Here is a 17,195-nt window from a genome sequence, read left to right on the forward strand (position 1 = left end):
TGCAGAGTCCTTTCCTTTGCTTTTTTTTTTCTTCATTTTTCTTCTTTTGGTTTTGGCCAAGCCGATCTGCATCGCAAATAAACTTCCCCATACCACCGCTGGAAACAAAATAAAGAACTTGGACTGCTACAGTTTAAAAGGTGCCCTAGAAAAAGAGGAAGTTAACTGTCTACCAAATATGGAGAATAGACGGTCCTTCCAGAGAAACATAAAAAACCTGACCGCTAATGTTGCTTGGAAACAAAACAATCGTCTCTCGCAATCATGAAGGAAACCAGGTGGAACACTGAGGGTAAACAAAGCACACAGTCACCACAACATGACTCAGAGGTTTAAAAAACTCAATTATTTTTTATTAAACTTCTATCTTTATGCAATCTGTATATATAAAAGTTCTAAAGCCATCAGCCTGAGACTAAGACAGACAGTGAGGCGCTCATGTGTTTCAGTTAAGTCCTCATTATTCGTTGACCAGCTGGCCTGTGTGATTGGCGTGCGTTAACAAAACCGTAAAAACAGGAGATATGAACACCGTGACAGACGAGAAGTGAGACCACACGATGACGACAACGACGTCTCGTGAGGCCGGAGTGATTAGAAGTAGTCCATGGTAAAAACGAGCTTGTGGTCCTTGTTAAGAAGGAGTAAGCAGAATAAATAACGTTAACGTTGGGTTTGCCCGCAGTTCAGTCTCTCTTTGTGCTCCTCTGAAGAATGACCGGACACTAGCACCAGGCCTGTTTGTTTCCTCTTTTTTTTTTCTGTTTGGGAAAAGGTGGACGCTTGCATGTGAAGGTTTCGTTGAGCCAACGACATACGCGGCCAAACCCACCGGTGTGCATCTTAATGTGCGCTGCATGCGTTCCCCTGTTCAAATGTAAAAAAAATGACTGACTGCAAGTGTAACAACGTCAGGGCGAGGCAGAGTCGTGTATGCATCATAGTGCAGTACATTTTCTGAGTCTGTAAACCATCATTTCATTCATTATTAAACATATATCGACCACGGACGAGGAATATTTCTGATTGATGATTCTGAATATAGCATATTTTTCATTCATTAATATTAATACCACTTTTTCCATTTCTCTTAAATACAATATTTTACACGTCAGATTAAATACGGCTTAGTGTGCATGAGTGTGTCTCAGGGGGCGGCCAATGTAGTGGAACGTTGTCGTCCCCACTATGTTTCTCGTGTTCTGTGGCGGAGGGCTGGGCTCTCGACGGAGGAAAACGTTTATATTCCATCACACCTCGAAGGACCAAAGCAATAAGGTGTGTGTCTCTGTGTGTGTTCAGTCGCTGTCGCTGGTCTCGCTGCTGGGGTCTCCCTGCACCTTGCTGCGGTGCTGCATGGCACGATGGTAGGCCACCTGCACCGACTTGCGGATGTTGGATTTCCTGCCCTCCAGCATCTTCTCCTTGTCCAGCTCCTGGTCCACACCGAGCGGCACCAGCTTAGAGCGCGGCAGCCACTGCCTGGATACACACAAGCATACAGACACATAGTCAACAAACAGTTTATTACTGTACTGCGCCTCATTTCAACACAAATATCTGTATTCTCCACACATTTTTAAAACAGGCTTGTTGCTTGAGTTTTACTGCATTTGAGGGGAATTACTGATTGTGTTTATTTTGCATCACGGCCCGCCGCCTTCCCAACATCACAAGCCCGATTTCAACCCACGATGCATATTATTGCAGGACAAAACAACGCAAAAGACATAACAAGACGGAAACAGAAGTGACTCGAATGGGGAGAAAAAGAGGTGATGAGGCAGAGGTTGTGAGGAACAGTCAGCTTTTTTACAGAAATGGTTGGTGGAAATGACCTTCGGAGGAAAACTTTTATACTTTGAGTAAAAGTCAGAGCTTGCACTTTTACCTGATTAAAGAAGTTGAGTCAGTACTTTTTTGTTTCTTACACAAGTATCTGTTCCTCTACTTCAGTAAAAGAATATATGTACTTTTGTCAACACAGTGAATATAACTTGCAGAAAAACATGCAGCAAAAGCAGAAACAAATGTCGGGCTGTACTGAACAGGTTAAAGTTTCCATCCTTGATTTATAATGTTCACCTTGAATATATAAACATTTAAAGGCAGCACAGATTTTTTTTTTTTGTATTCACTTGCAGTCAGATTAACATTTGTAGAATTGGTCTCCAGTTTTGTTCCCAACGTATGTGCACCAAACATTTCCAGTGACTCTTTATTGAAAACAGAAACACGCAATTATTTCCGAAATCCACAACTTGTTTTTATCTTGTGAAATAAATCTGCTTCAATCCATATTTGACTGACTTTATTTGATGTATCACTTTATTCAAACTAAGGTTTTTTTTTAAAGTAACGCCATAAAATATGATGACAGATGTTCAAAAAGCTGTGACCCTGAAATGACTGTGCAAGGAGAGATTATATCAACATACAGATATGTTAGTAATGCATACAACGCCAAAATGTTTCATGAGGAAGAGAAACTTTAAGTAAGTTCCTCGTTCTTTAAGTCTGGAGTTTAGACACAAAAACTGAAAGCAGTTTATCTACTTAATTTCCTCTAAGGGAGGTGGTTAAGAATCACACCAGCTGTTGTCATCACTTTTTAGAAGCAATCTTTGAACAGAAGTGATTGCGCAGCCCCCCCCCCCCCTCTATATTTAAAACCACATTGCCCTATTTCTGCTAAACATTCTGTCGCCTTGCATTCAGGCACTAAAAGTTTCCTTTGAACTACCGCCGCAGAGCTACCTGTGTGTACACATCCAGTAACACCAGACGCCTGTTTTGCTTGCATCTTGTACTTTACTGTACTCTTTCTCAACGATTTTTTTTTTTTAATGACAGAATGTCAGTGAGAACAAAGAGGAGACAAACACCCAGAATGAGCGACAACACATTGAGTGAACACAAAAAGACGACACAAGGATGACCCAAAGCACTGACCAAGTTCTCTTGTTGTCAAAGAACAGCACCAGGAACAGGTGCTCCCTCGCCTCCTGTGTCATTTGCTCCCCTAGTTTCAGCACATCCAAAGGGGGGACAGGGATTGGGACACCCCGATGGAACACCCCCTCCCTGGGCATCTTTGGGTCAATTATCTGCAGGCAAATGATGGCAAGAGTTGGGTTAGACGTGTAGTCATTAACCTGCAGAATGTCCAAATCAAGTAAATAGTTCTTCTAAATGAGTTGCCTATGTAAAGTCAAGTCAGCAAAAAGTTTCTGGAGCCTCCCAGCAAAACAGTGTTGCAGCATCATCCTACGATTCAACAACAAAAAAAACATAAAATGGCCCCGGGATCCCAATAACCCAAGCGTATTAATACACGGGAACCCTTTGTTAAACCGTTTTCAAATAAACACTTTCTTTGTAAATCTGCAGTCTGTTTGTATTTATTGTCCACACTTATTTGGAATCAGGGTTGTACTTGTTCATTTGTGGCTCACCAGAGCAGGATATGAAGGGTAGCCTCTGCACTTGGCCCACACCAGGTCGAGAGCTTCCAGAGAAGTGTAGTCATCAGAGGTCATCCAGCATCCTGACCTGGACCGGCTACGCACCACTGATGGCATGAAACACAGGAAGAGGGAAACAGTCATCATGTACGCAATCACACAAGAGGTTATTGCACCCGGTTTGATCCAGTTTAATGTTTGATATGACATTCTGATAACAGTAATCTGTTTATGTTAAGAGGAAACTGGGACGGTTGCGGAAGATGCATCTCCGACAAGATGGTTGAGAGCTGGTTTGGGTGGCCAAAACAAATATTGTTGGTTGCCATTTGAGCTGAAAAACACCACAACATTGCAACACTTCATGTCATGCACACAGAAACCTTTGTAGAAATTCTCCCTTTGTCACAGTTAATTTTCCCTCTTTGACAAAGACAATAACCACAACAGCTGCCATGTCTGTGTCTAGTGCTGAAAATGTCATGCCGTTTCAGCTTGTTATCATTTTTAGCTGTTACAGCAAAGGTAGACGCTAAAGACATTGTAAGTCGCAGATTAACTTGTAAGAAGTATCAGTTATTTTTATAATTTTAATTCCTACATTATTGATTATTATGAATTACTTTATTTAATGAGGAGGTCGCATTAAGATCAAGATCTCATTAACAAGTGAGTACATAATAAAAAAAAAGAGAATGAAATAAAAATAAAAATAATAATGAAATTGGTAATGACGGAAGCATAATAATGAAATAGGAAAATATTAAAATATACAATCTTATAGACAGCATTAGAAAACAAATTGTGCTCTCTTAAATTTTTGTTCTTTTAAATACAAGAATATACTGTAGAACTATGAGTAATTATGTAAAAAGAAAGAAACCTTCAAACAGACGGTAGACAATATGAATAAATGCGTTATAAATAAATGAATACATTCTACGATATCCTTGGCGTAGGTGTAAAAAAAGAACAACTATATAACCATGATATGTGAAACAGTTACACATAACTTACTCACAAAAGGCACTGGCTCAAAACATATGCGATCAAATACATTAATGATCATACTGGTTTCATTACCGACTCAAAGACATGGCAGCTCGCCCTCACTGAAGTACCAGCAACATCAAGATTGAAATCATTCTGAGAAGTCACTCACTAGCTACATAAATAGAAACTAATCATTGACACAGTGACAAATGGAAGGCGTGTGTGTGCGTGCGGCTTTGAACGTGTGAAAACGCTTACAATGTGAAACGCTCCGTGATCCCCCGACGGAGTATGAATCGTTTTCGGTGCCCGACGTCTCCTCGCTGCTGTCCTCCTGGAAGGCAGAGCGAGAGAACGACGCCTTCCCTCTGCCCTGCTTAGAGGGGGTCGTGCTGAAAGAAAAGGGGGAGACAGGACTTTAAAGATACAAATGAGTGTATAACAAGTGTTTATCATGTTAACACCACTTGAGTGCAGCTCATCACACTTCTCTGGTTGCTTTCCAACTGTTGTGCTATAAAACAAGAGGGTTGCAGATCTTAATCCCATCCTTTTTTTTTTACTCGCATCTGTTTAGTTATACTGAAATCATTTGTATTATTACATATTATTAACTGTATGAAAGTGATAATACCTTTGAGATGACAACCTAGGAAAGTTTGGGTCTTTGCTCTCTTGAGAATCTCATAGCATTAGCTTAACATGAAGAAATCAGGAATCACATGGGGGGAAAAAAGCTAGCCTGGTTCACTTCAAAGCTGCTCTTTAAATGCTAAAACAAGCTGCAGTTTCACAGGATGGGAGATGTTTCTTAGCTGTGTGCAGCGACTTCCTGGAGTCACTGCTGGCCTCTTGGCAAACTCACAGTGATTACAAGATTCCAGGAAGTCACCTAAAAGCAAGTAAGCATATTTTGCAATACACATATTTTTTGCATTTAAGGCTGAATTGGAGGATAAGATCACCCTAAAATGGAAATTCAGTCATCGTCTACTCACCCTCGTGCTGATGGAGGAGATTCGTAGTCCACAAAACATTTCTGGACCTTCACAGCGAATCAGCGTCGTAGCAATCTCCTAAACAACTGAAGTAGATGGGGACTTGTTTTAAAACGTAAAATAACAACTTTAGAAAATACACAAAATGGCTCCATACACCTTGTCTAGCGTAATCCGAGTCACCGGCATCCCCGAGATCCCAAATTGATTTGAATAGACAACATTTACATCTTTGACGCGTGCATCCACTTCAGACGGGGTGCACGCTTTTAGCTTAGCAGCTACAGTGAAGATTTCATCTTAAAAAGGGTGCAAACACTGTCAAATCAATTTGAGATCTTGGGGCTTCTCGAGACTAGAAACAAGTTGTATGGAGCCATTTTATGTTTATTTTCAGTTGTTTTTTTTTTACTTTTTAAAACAAGTCCCCATCTACTCTATTATTTATATAGCAAATGAAGCAGCTGTTTTGCTGTGAGGCTCCAGAAATGTTTTGTGGACTATAAAACCTCATCAGACAGGATATGTGGGTAAGCAGACTACATTTTTGGGTGAAAGAAAATATTTTTCATTGTTTTTATTGCCCCTTTGGGGGAGAATAACAAGCTTACAGGCACAGTACCCTGTACATGCTAATGCTGTATGTCTTATTTGTCTGCTGGCAGCAACAACAATAGGTAGGAATAGACCATAATTCTGTGATGTAAAACCAAAACAATGAGCTAGCTAAAGGAGTTTGCCAAGTGGGTTAGTTATTGCAAGTAATTTGATAGCCTTTTGATTCTTAGGCGAAAGAAAAAAAACTCTGAGTAAGAGGAGCTTACTGCTCTGTATCTAGTGAAACATCCTGTATATTTGCGCACTAATCACCTGGTCCTGTCAGAAGCGGCACTGCTGCTGCTGCTGGTCGTGGACTCCGAGTCTGAGCTGGAACGAGGGAGACGAGACTCACTTCTGTAAACGCGGAAGCTCTCCGTTACTGGCTGGTTTCCTCCGTCAAAACCGTTACTTGGCAACCCTGAGGAAAAGAGAGCGAAGTGAGTGTAAGCCACTCAAGAATTGTAGGTTTAAGTTTATTAGTGAATTGTCTACTGCACCTGGGAGCAAGTCGTCGTTGTCACTGTCGCTGTCGGAGGTGGAGCTGCTGTGGGGGCTGCGGGGCCTCTTCCTCTGCCTGGTTTGTGATAGCAGGGGCAGCTGAGGGGGACCGATGGGACTTTGGCTCACTCCTGCGCCACCGTAGCCAGCATCCCGGTTCTTAGGGGGGCGTCCTGGCCTTTTGGGAGGTCCAGCCATTTTTTGGTTCTTCTTGGAGAAGAGGACAGACGTCCGACGGCCCACCTCTGGCGCCAGGGCAGACGAGGATACACTCAGATCTTGAGGGAGAGAGAGATTCAAAGGTTACTTTGACATTATTGTTTCATCCTGAACATTAATGAAATTTTAAATCCTCCTAAACATACCTTTCCCACCAATCTCCTGGCTGCTGCTTTCTCCCCCCTCATCGTGGTGTCCTGCAGAGGACGGATGATGCGGCAGGGAAGAACCCCGGTCTCCTCCTCCAACAGACTCCCGGCCCCCCATACCGGAGCCTCCCTCCCGCTGGTGCGCGAGCTTCCTCTTGATGACGCTGATCTCCTTTCTAAGTGCTTTGGCTCTACGAGACTGACCAATGCTGTGCTTTCCTGAGCTGACCTCATCGAGACGCACCTGCAGGTAATGCAGCTGCTCCTCCAGCGGCAGCCGTCGCCTGTTCTCCGGCAGGAGCAGGTCTGTGAGGGGCAAGGAGAAACAGGCTGGTAAACAACTTCAAGTAGAGCAACCTAAAAAAGCCACTGTTCCAGAAACTGTACTGCAGCACAAAAACCACACACTGACTGGTGCTTCAGGATGTGGATTTCTGGGTATTATTTGTGGTGTATTTCTTGTGTAATCTTTAATGTCTTCTGTCTGCTGGTATTGTGCCCATATGTGTGAACTGCTTTGTACAGTCAAAATCTGAAATCTGATGATCTAGATGTATTTGTCTAAGCGCTGTACCAAATTCAGCACGTCTGCAAGATTCGTCAAACTTAATAAATAAAATAAAATAAATGTTTTTTCCGCTCGTTCCTATCGTTGAACGTTTGAGCAGCTTGACACTAGAAGGCTGTTTTCACATCCACTTTCATTTACAGTGTTACATTTCTGAAAAACCTATCTGGGTCGATCGTCAAGCATGATTTGTAACATCACAAATAGTTTGCAAGGAAATCCTGTTCCAAAATTCAGCATTCAGTGCGTGTCATTTTAGAACACACTGCATTGTCTCCAGACCCAAGGTATTGTGGCCACAAAATGTTGTTGCATGACCTACAAGTCCACATTTGACACATTTTGCCTCTCGCCTACTCTTCCTACTTTAATTTCCATACAAAATGCTTTGGCATAACACACCCAACCAAAGTCAGAGAGGTTCACTTACCATCTTCATTAGAGGACAACAGCCCGTCTTTTTCTCTCTCTCTCTCCCGCTCCCTCTGCCTCTCCCTCTCCCGCAGCCTCTCTCGCTCCCTCTCTCGGTCTCTCTCCTGGTCGCGCTGACTGTCCGGGCTCGGCTCTCTGGGCAGGTGCATGCCGGTCTCGTAGTCAAAGCCTATCCGCTCAGCTTGTCGCCTGGCGGTTCTTATGACCGCCCCGCCCATCTCCCTGAGGCGCAGGGCGGCACGGTAGAAGACCGTGTCCTTGGCGTTGTACTTGAGGCAGTTGTTGACAATGAGGCCAAAGTCTGCCTCAAAGGCTTCAAAGGTGAGGTAGCGATGGGACTCTAGCAGGTTCCACATGGTCTGGAAGTCCATTGGAGTGTCAATATGGTCCAGGTAGTCTGGCACCTGGAGAGGAAAGAGGGCAGAGATCAGGAAGAGGCGTGACCTGCAGGTTCTAGTAAACTTTCGTAGTTGAAAGTGTGTAGAAGTTCTTATAGCCCTATTTGTACAGGTGATTTAAAAGTTAACCCCAACGATTGTTTCCTGCAGCACATTCACACAGAATAAACAAAGTCTGTATTTTACTAGAATTCAATGACAGTATCCCCTGGATGTGAAGGCTCTGTATAACATTGATGTTACAGAGGCAAAGCATCTATTCTTCAGCAGCCACATTTATAAAATAGTAGTGTTGTTTTGCTTCCTTTCTACATGTGTTACATGGAAAAACACACATTTGCAGCTCATTTAGATCACATTAAAGATACCCTGTGGATGGACTCAAATATAAAAACCTTTAATTGGTCCTGACCCTCTCTGTTATTAACTCACAGCCTGTAACTCCCATTAAACATTTTATGCAGTGCAGTACATTTTTATATTGTATCAATTGGGGTGATATATCGTTTAACATGCATTGTATCAATTCAAAATAAATGTCTACAGATTTCTGACATGACACTGATATGAAAACAGGACACTCAGCTCAAATGAATATGCAAACCTCTTAAATGTCTGTGTGTGTGTGTGTGTGTGCGCATGTGTATTTACCTCTGCCAGCGGTACAGGCTCAGTGAAGAAGTTGTTAGTGTCTCTTTCCTGTAACTGTTCCAACGTGCTCCTCAACAGCACCAGGAAGGGAGTCAGCTGCATCTCCAGCGCCATCTGCTGAACTTTAATCTGAACACACACAAAGAGTGTTTTGAAACAATACACACCTGCCGCCTGGAGAAATGTACATAGAGAAATCTGTGTGGTAAGAATTATGTATGTGCACACAAATTCAACTCAAATATATGGATGCAGCCACACACTCTGTGTGTGACTCGATAAGTTGCCAGGAGCATGTGCAGATTTTATTTTGGTAGTCCACTTGTATAGATTGGAAAAATATGGAAAAAATTTTAAAAAATCCCCACCGACTCTTTACCATCCCACCTCATCAAACACTTGATCACAACAAAATTTACTTTATCGTCTGGGAAAAATGGAATACATTTTTAAGGATTAAGAATATATAGCACTGAAATGGCTTTTGGACCTAATTATTGAGGGGGTGTTACATTGCCTACATGGAAGGAAGCCTACACCAAAAATCCAAGAAGACTGGCTCAAACCGATGTCGCTCGTGTTTTGTTTTGGATATCCGTAAGTATCCGAGATGAAGCTAATTTGTGTCTCACCGTCTCCCTCTTGAGTTTCTCCCTCTTTCGGATGAGCTCCACCAGCAGCCTGGCCCTCTCCAGGTCGTGTCGCAGTCTCTGCCACGCCTTCAGCTGCTCCTTTAAAGCCGACTGCTTCTCCTCGCTGTCCCGCTGCGACGCCAGTTCGCGCAAACCCAAAAACATGTTAGACGACTGACTGAAGCAAGTGCAGAATAACAGTAACATAAGCTGAAAATGAGTTGCTGCGTATTTTATTTGACCAATTTACTCTGCTTACTGAAGGGAGTTGTGACGGAGGCTGTGGTGGGAGTGGGTCAATATGCCGTTGTGACTGCAGGTGGGTCTGGAGCCGGCGTAGCAGAGGTACGCCATTTCGACTTTGCCTCTTCAGGGTCCAGTAGCTGTGAAGTCGTTGCATGAACTGACTTTTCCTGGGAACCGTCAAGTTGCTGGTGATTTTGCTGAGCCTGGAGAGAAACAAACACTTCTTGAACTCTCGTGGTATGAATGTGTTCCAGCAGGTAAGGATGATTTAAAAACACAGGTATCTAAATCGTAATCCTGCTGTTCCTCACTCAGTTTTGTATAAAAGTACCGGTAAAATGTGCAGTGTGTACGTACCTGTGGGGAGGTATGCAGGGCACAGACACCACAGGCGCAGCAGCTCTCCTCTCGGCTAAGATCTTCCTCGCTCTCTTCATCTTCAGCCTGGACTTGGCCTTCGCTCTCTTGGCTCGCTCGGAGCTCCAGCCTTTGGAGTCATCATCATGGCCGATGCTGGGCTCGTCATCCTCCTCCAGCTCACCGTCGCTGTGAGACGAACCCATGCTGGCCCCGCCGACTCCCCCCAAAGGTCGAGCTGATCCCGGGGGCGTGTGGATGTCACAGTAAGCAGTCTTGCGGACGCTGAAAGAAGTGCCATTTGCCCCAGTCTCTCTTACGGGCTCCATTTTCATGTAGAGGCCCGCCTGCTGGGCACAGGTGACGTGGAAGGCTGTGTAACAGTTGGCTTTGTGACACTGGATGCAGGCGCCGGAACCACGCTGCTTGCAGATGTAGCAGGTGAGCTTCCAGCGTGCGGGAGGAATGTGCTCAATACTATCGATCGGCTCCAGAAAGACTGTGTTAGCAAAGCAGACCTGAGGAAAAGCAGCAAAACTCACTTTAATGCAATGCTCTAATCCAGGGGAGACCTGGGCAGCAAAAAAACAAACAAAAAACTTCATGGTTAGCTGAAGGCTAAATAAAAACTCCTGTCGTATTGTATGGTTTAGATGTATTGTTTTTTGATCCACACTTCTGTTACTTGAACAAATGTCCTGCACAAAGTGTAAATCTGCCCACCATGCTCAGATAATGAAAAATATCAATGTGGTATCCTAAATATTTAAAGAGCATTTTACCTTACACAAAATGAAGAGCAAAAAAAGCTTTTTATATTTTCAGTTCTTGTTAGAAACATCGGGACACAAGGTTAGAGGTAGAAATGAGATCACAGACTGAATATCAACACTGACATTATTCATTTCAGGTTATATAATTTCAGTTGTAATTTATGCATCTAATGGTATTCATTACATCATCTTCGCTTGACATGTGACCAAACGAGTTGAGCAACTAACTGTCCAACCATCCAAGGTGAAATGCAGCCGACAAAGGAAAATTAAAGCAACTTCAAATTTAATGGAAACAAACTTGAAATGAAAGCTGTGTGCACTACAAATTCACAGGATACGGTGCAGTGTTCCTATCACAATGTAGATGCCTAATTGGGCTCTGGAGCGCACGTCATCGTTTCTCCCATATCGGAAAAGGCAAGACTGGCCTGTAAACAAACACAAGTAAACGGGGGAACTTGCGGTATTTCTGTACAATAAGCATTACAACGTTTTAATTTCTCAACCGAATTCATTAAGTCATTTTTACATTCAAGTAGGCCTGGGCAATAAACCGAAAATTTACCGATACCGAAATTTACAACGATAACCGACGTCATTTTGGCCATGTCGGTATATTCGGTGTCATAGGCATAACATCCACTAGGGTCACATGTTAGGTCCACTTGATTAATCTACCCCGGCGTATACCGACGTGCTTATTTTACATTAATTTGATAGCAAACTCCGCCCGCTGATGCGACACCAGCTATGCCAGGTTAGTAATCAAGTGAACCCACTCTCGCTGTGAGTGGCGGACAGTTTGTGTAATGATGCTGCGTTCAAAGGCTGCAACATGCCATTTGTGTTTTGTTTTTTATTCACTCCAAATGACTGTATTTCCAGCTAGAAAACGCGCACCTCTCTCCTCCCTCCATTGTTGTTTGCATTTGTGTTTCTGCGTGGTCTGACACGTGAGTGTCCTCATGCTGGAAAACGTGACTTCTCGCGTACGTGACGTCACTCCCCGAGACGCAAGAAGAAAGCAAAAATATATATTTTTTACTAAGGAAAATGACAAAACTAGTAACGCGTTACCGGCATCACTGATTGTGTAGCTTAAGTGCAACATGGAGCATGAAGATGTAAAGAAAAAAATAAAAACAGTAGAATTAACTTTGAGCAAGTTTGGAGGAAAGTCGGAGGTGTGACTGTGGACCCATTTTAAACAAGTCGTGGGCCGTGATAATAACATTTGTCGGCTTTGTTGAGTACATTAAGTGCGGCACTTGTTGCATTATTCATTAAGATTTCTGTAGTTCAAACAACTCGCAATTGTAGTCGAGAGCGTCAGTTATAACAGCCCACGTATTAAATAGTTGTCGGGTTTAAATCGGTCTCGGGCTCATAATTACATTCAGTGTGTCGGGCCGGGCTCGGACACAACGTGCACGGGCTCGGGTCGGGCTTGATTCTAAGCTTTACTCGGGTCCAGCCGTGACTTTACTGAGGTTCACCCAGTGTGAGCAGCAGGAGGACGGTTAGCTCACCTCCCAGAACATGGCACTGAATCGCTGGAAACTGATTTAGGGACTGTCATCAAATTACTTAGCATAAATATATTAATACAAAATAATTGCAGTTCTTTCAATATCTTCCATGTCATGGGGCCCAGTGACTCCAGCAGCAGATTGTATTAGTAAACTGGACGAATGAGACACAGCTATGTTTATTGTACTTTAGTGCTTCCTCTATTTTATATGAATATTAATATGCAGAAATCTTGATTTTTTTTTTCTCAATAGCTTCCATGTCATGTGACCAACTGACTTCTGAAACAGATTCTGTGTCTATCAAAAATATATAATGATAAAGAAAATAATGGTAAAAAAAAGTTCTCTAATGCTCAAGAGGTTAACATATTATTAAGCGGCAATGTCAACTTCTCTACTATTTTGTCTCATGTCTTAGATTCTGATTCTGAAGTCCTCAAAATGTTTATTTATTTACATCCAACCTCTTCCACCACCTGCAGTACAACCACGTGATTCAATTCGAAGAAATAAAAAAAAGGGAGAAGCGAGAAGCTTAGAATTTGTTTATAAGGGACTGTATATTTTATACTTTTAAACCTGTTCAGTTGTTGTCATTTCAAGTAATCTGTGCTTTTCAGCTGTTCAATCGTGTGCCTATCAGTTGTTCTTAACTACTAAATAAATAATATAAATCTTAACTACAATGTAGTTTTACAGTCCTTTTAAAGTGGCATTTCTGTAAATACACAGGAATTTTTTTCCTTTTATTTAGGTGCGGGGGGGGGGGGGGGGTTACTTATCGTTCATTTATCGTTATCGAGGTGAGTTGCTCAATATATCGTGATATTGATTTGAGGCCATATCGCCCAGCCCTACATTCAAGTTTATATAATCTAATGTAGTCAAAAATGTTTTGTCATCAGTTATTCAGTCTAGATTCTCAAAAGAGGAGTGTGTATGGACACCAGGCTTACAGATTCTAAGTAGCTGGGAATAAAAGTTTCTTGTGCTTTGTGTAGCTACATCATAAACCCTTGAATACAAAGTAACTCATTAAAACATTATAGTGCTGTTTATTCATGAAAAAGTCAGTTCCCACATCTACTTGTATTTGTTTACAGGCCAGTCTTGGCAGCGATGTTGATGTATCGCGGCAACGAGCCGAAGCAGCCGATGTTGCGTCTACGTGTTTATGGCTCTGATCAAGAATGCGTGTGGTGGTGTGTGTATCTACCTCTGGGATCCAGAGTGCACACACGACGTGCGCCCAGCGTGCGTCGTCCGTCTGTTTGAAAGCTCCGCCCTTGTTGGGACAGAGAGCACAGTCCACGGCTCGACTTGGCGACTGCAGGCAGCGACGACACAACCACTGGCCCTCTGGGATGTAGGGCACACCGTAGCACTCTTGGTGTACCGCCAGGTTACACATGTCGCAGAACAGGATCACGTTGCTGTTCTGACACTCTCCGTCATTACAGATGCAGCAGACAGCATCTTCATCGATCAGGGTGCTGGGGTCTGCCTGAGAGAGAGATCAGAGTTGGATACGTTCTATGCATGTTTCATGGTTAAAAGATAATTTTTCATTCAGTTCAGGTACCTTGTTGTGGCTCTCAAAGTAGGACTCCTTCTCTAATCGGTCCATGAGGTACTCAAAGACCTCCTGAGGGATGGGTGTCACACCGTCACGCCGCCGCTTGTCGTTCATGATGTCAAGCCAGATGTAGTCCTCCTCATCAATGTCGTACTCTACCTCCTCATCCAGCTCCTCCACAGACTTATCAATGTACCTGAACACCAGAGTGGTTAGAAGAGATACTGTGTTTATATCGTTACATAATAGTACATGCGTAGTAAAGGAGTGGGTTTTTTCTAGGGTATAGGAGAAACTTCAACTTTCCTCTAAAAGAGGAAATAATGTCAGAATAAGGAATCTGAGGTTTAATTCATTTCCTGATATGTGTACAACAATAAACTATGAAACTGCAAACAAGGTTGTGACTGACTGTGTTAATGTGAGCTGCAAATACGTACGTAAGCGTAACCCTGCCGTGTCATTATGAATCAACCAGCTTATAATTGTCAACACAGACCTGTAGTAAGATGATGGCCGAGGAGGAGCATCAGGTCTCTCTTGGTCCAGCTCTCTGAACACCGCCTCCGGGAGCTTGACCGCAGGCCCGGACTGAGTGCTGTGATGATGAGATGAGCCATCCTTCTTCTTCTCTTTACTCTTATGCTTCCCAGACTTCGGAGTGGATTTGCCCCCATTAGAAGAAGGGATATCTTGGCGATCCTTGCCGCTTCCTCCTACCTCGCTGCCTCCGCCTCCACCATCGCTGCCGTTACACACTCCTCCACCACTGCCGCCTGTACCAGATGGCGGAGCATCCTCCGCATCGCTGTCTTCCTCTGACACCACATCAATGTTATCAAAGATGCTGATGCGGTGGATCCGTCCTTGGATCTCCAGCTCCACCATGCGCTGAGCTTGGGCATAAGTCATTGTCTCTCTGCCCGGGGAGTGAGAGCGCTCTGACCGGTTAGGGCTGCCAGGTGTATTCCCCCCGTGCCCCGGTCCTCCACCTCCATTACCCCCACCATCGTCCGTATCCCCTGACCCAGCCAATGACGCGCGGGGAGGCCGTCCCTTTCTCTTTTTCTGGGGTAGGGCCTGCGCAGGAGTTGGGTTGTCGTGGTCATAGTGGTAAAGGTGATACTCGATGCCACTGTAGCTCTTGTAGACCTTACGGCAAGTCTCCACAGGGCACTCATACGGGGGCTTGGTGGCCCGCAGATTGTGACAGAATGTCTTTACATCAAAGTCCAGCCCCATTGTGCCACTGCTGGGACAGATGCTGTGCAGGTTTACATCTGGCAGAGGGAAAACACAAAGGAGGACAATTCCAGATATGCAATCGTGATAGCTATGTATGTGTTCAAAACATAATACATTATTAAACACTAGCCAATGTAATTACATTGCAGTAGTTAGAGACTCCAGTCTAGACAAGTCGTGCCTGCACAATGTGCACCTGTTATGGTGCAGTCACGTGACCATGCCCCCCTATTCCCACTGGCAAAACACATTGTTGTTATGTTTCCCAATAACAGGTGCAGTTTAGGTCAATATGTTTACTTCACTTCCTCGCTAACTACAGTTATATTCTGTTAGCATGCAGTTAAACAAACGGCACAACAGTGAGTCAATCTGACAGTGATGTCAAGCTTGTACACAGCCCATGAGCTCGAACAGAACTGTCTACAGCATTAATGCACAGCACAAAAACGTAGTTGGAAATCCCAATATGTAGCATCTTTAATCTATTTTAATCCAGCTAACGTTAGCTTTAGCATTTTGCTGAAGCCCCACCAACGTCAAACAATGAAACATTGCAGCCTGGCGCTATTAGCCAGCAAGCTAACATCAGCTAGCAAACAACAGCAGCACACTCTGCGAACAGCAGAGCCAAAGAGAATAAAGCTAGTTACCACGAGTTAAAGATATCAACTAGTATTACTAACTTGCATTATTTCTTCACGTCAGCCGACGCTGTGTTTCATTCAGCTCAGTAACGTCAACTAGGTTAGTTTAATTAGCGTGCTAATTTATAGCAGGGGAGACGTTAGCTGCACAAAGAGGTGTCTCATTCACGTACCAGAGCATTTTTTTTAGCGAAATTCACAACGCTAAATAAACAGAATAGTGTTCAAAGTTACAAACACTGTGTGGCCATTCAGCTCTCTGCTGTTTCCCTCCACAATGACCTCACCCTGTGAATCCCAGACACTGAGCTGCAGAATTACAGTACACCGTCTGATTTCACGAGGTTACCACACTACTACATCATGTCTGATCAGGTCTACTAATTAATCGAATAGCTAAGATCGATCAGCCGATTAGTCCCCCCTCTCAGTGGTGAAATGGCTCCATAACGAGCGATACGAGCAAAATAGCCAGACATGCTTAATATGCATTAGGGCTTTTTTTTTTTTTTTTACTACTTCGTGTTTTCTGGTTCACTGTGGGTTCAGATAGAACAGTAAGATTATCGTTAATTTACAAGAGCCTTAACAGTCAAAATGTGACCCAATTATCCACGTAAACAAAGCATTCAACCGTTAAACGCTACAGATCTGGACTAAGGTTATAAACACTTACTACTCCACGTTCCTCAAGACTGCGTGCTTCCGAAACCTCAAACCAGATCAGATCGGGAGGGCTGCAGATCGAGTTTAATTCATTAACATAATCCCAGATGAGGCCACGGGAAGCGTAGGAACAGTGAGAATGTTTTTATGAAACAGTATAATATCCCGATCATTTCATTGTGTTAGGAATAATTCAGGAACTCGGTTGAACAAAAGGGGCAACCGTTGCTGTAACGTTACGCCGCGGACCGCGGGCCGACACATTCGCCACACAAAGCGGGATCTATTTCTCCGGGTTTGGGTTCAAAACAGAGCCCGTTTTTACACTTTAACCGGTATGTTGTCATGACATTCTGCTCTGGGAGTCTTTAAAAATAATTATTTTTTAAATGTATACTCGGACATGCTCGGCCACAGGTTATTTGTGTTGACTGTGGCGAATCTGTGGATGCGTTTCAAAGATGTCCGCCGAGTCGAGCTTGAAAACATCCGAGTCTGGGCTGATCTCACGTCAGATTTATTAATTGATTCTGCAAACTTAATGGACA

General features: G+C 43.5%; 1 protein-coding gene across 6 annotated transcripts; it reads right to left on the minus strand.

Moving 5' to 3' along the window:
- Positions 1–331: 331 nt before the first annotated feature.
- brpf1 (bromodomain and PHD finger containing, 1) lies at positions 332–16,926 on the minus strand. Of its 6 annotated transcripts, none has more exons than XM_030423534.1 (16): positions 16,658–16,924; positions 14,589–15,369; positions 14,096–14,285; positions 13,730–14,017; positions 10,206–10,723; positions 9,862–10,051; positions 9,603–9,734; positions 8,971–9,099; positions 7,920–8,325; positions 6,919–7,227; positions 6,553–6,831; positions 6,326–6,473; positions 4,716–4,849; positions 3,456–3,571; positions 2,953–3,107; positions 332–1,482 (listed from the first exon to the last, which is right to left on the minus strand). In XM_030423534.1, exons 2-16 carry the CDS (start codon positions 15,329–15,331, stop codon positions 1,299–1,301), a joined length of 3,921 nt encoding a protein of 1,306 aa, XP_030279394.1. In that variant the 5' UTR covers positions 15,332–15,369; positions 16,658–16,924; the 3' UTR covers positions 332–1,298. The 6 variants fall into 6 exon arrangements, with proteins under 6 accessions (XP_030279394.1, XP_030279389.1, XP_030279391.1 ...); XM_030423529.1 differs by having other exon boundaries at positions 9,603–9,743; positions 16,658–16,923; XM_030423531.1 differs by lacking the exon at positions 16,658–16,924 and adding an exon at positions 16,269–16,470 and having other exon boundaries at positions 9,603–9,743.
- Positions 16,927–17,195: the final 269 nt, after the last annotated feature.

Source organism: Sparus aurata, chromosome 7, assembly GCF_900880675.1.
Source record: "Sparus aurata chromosome 7, fSpaAur1.1, whole genome shotgun sequence".
Taxonomy (NCBI): Eukaryota; Metazoa; Chordata; class Actinopteri; order Spariformes; family Sparidae; genus Sparus; species Sparus aurata.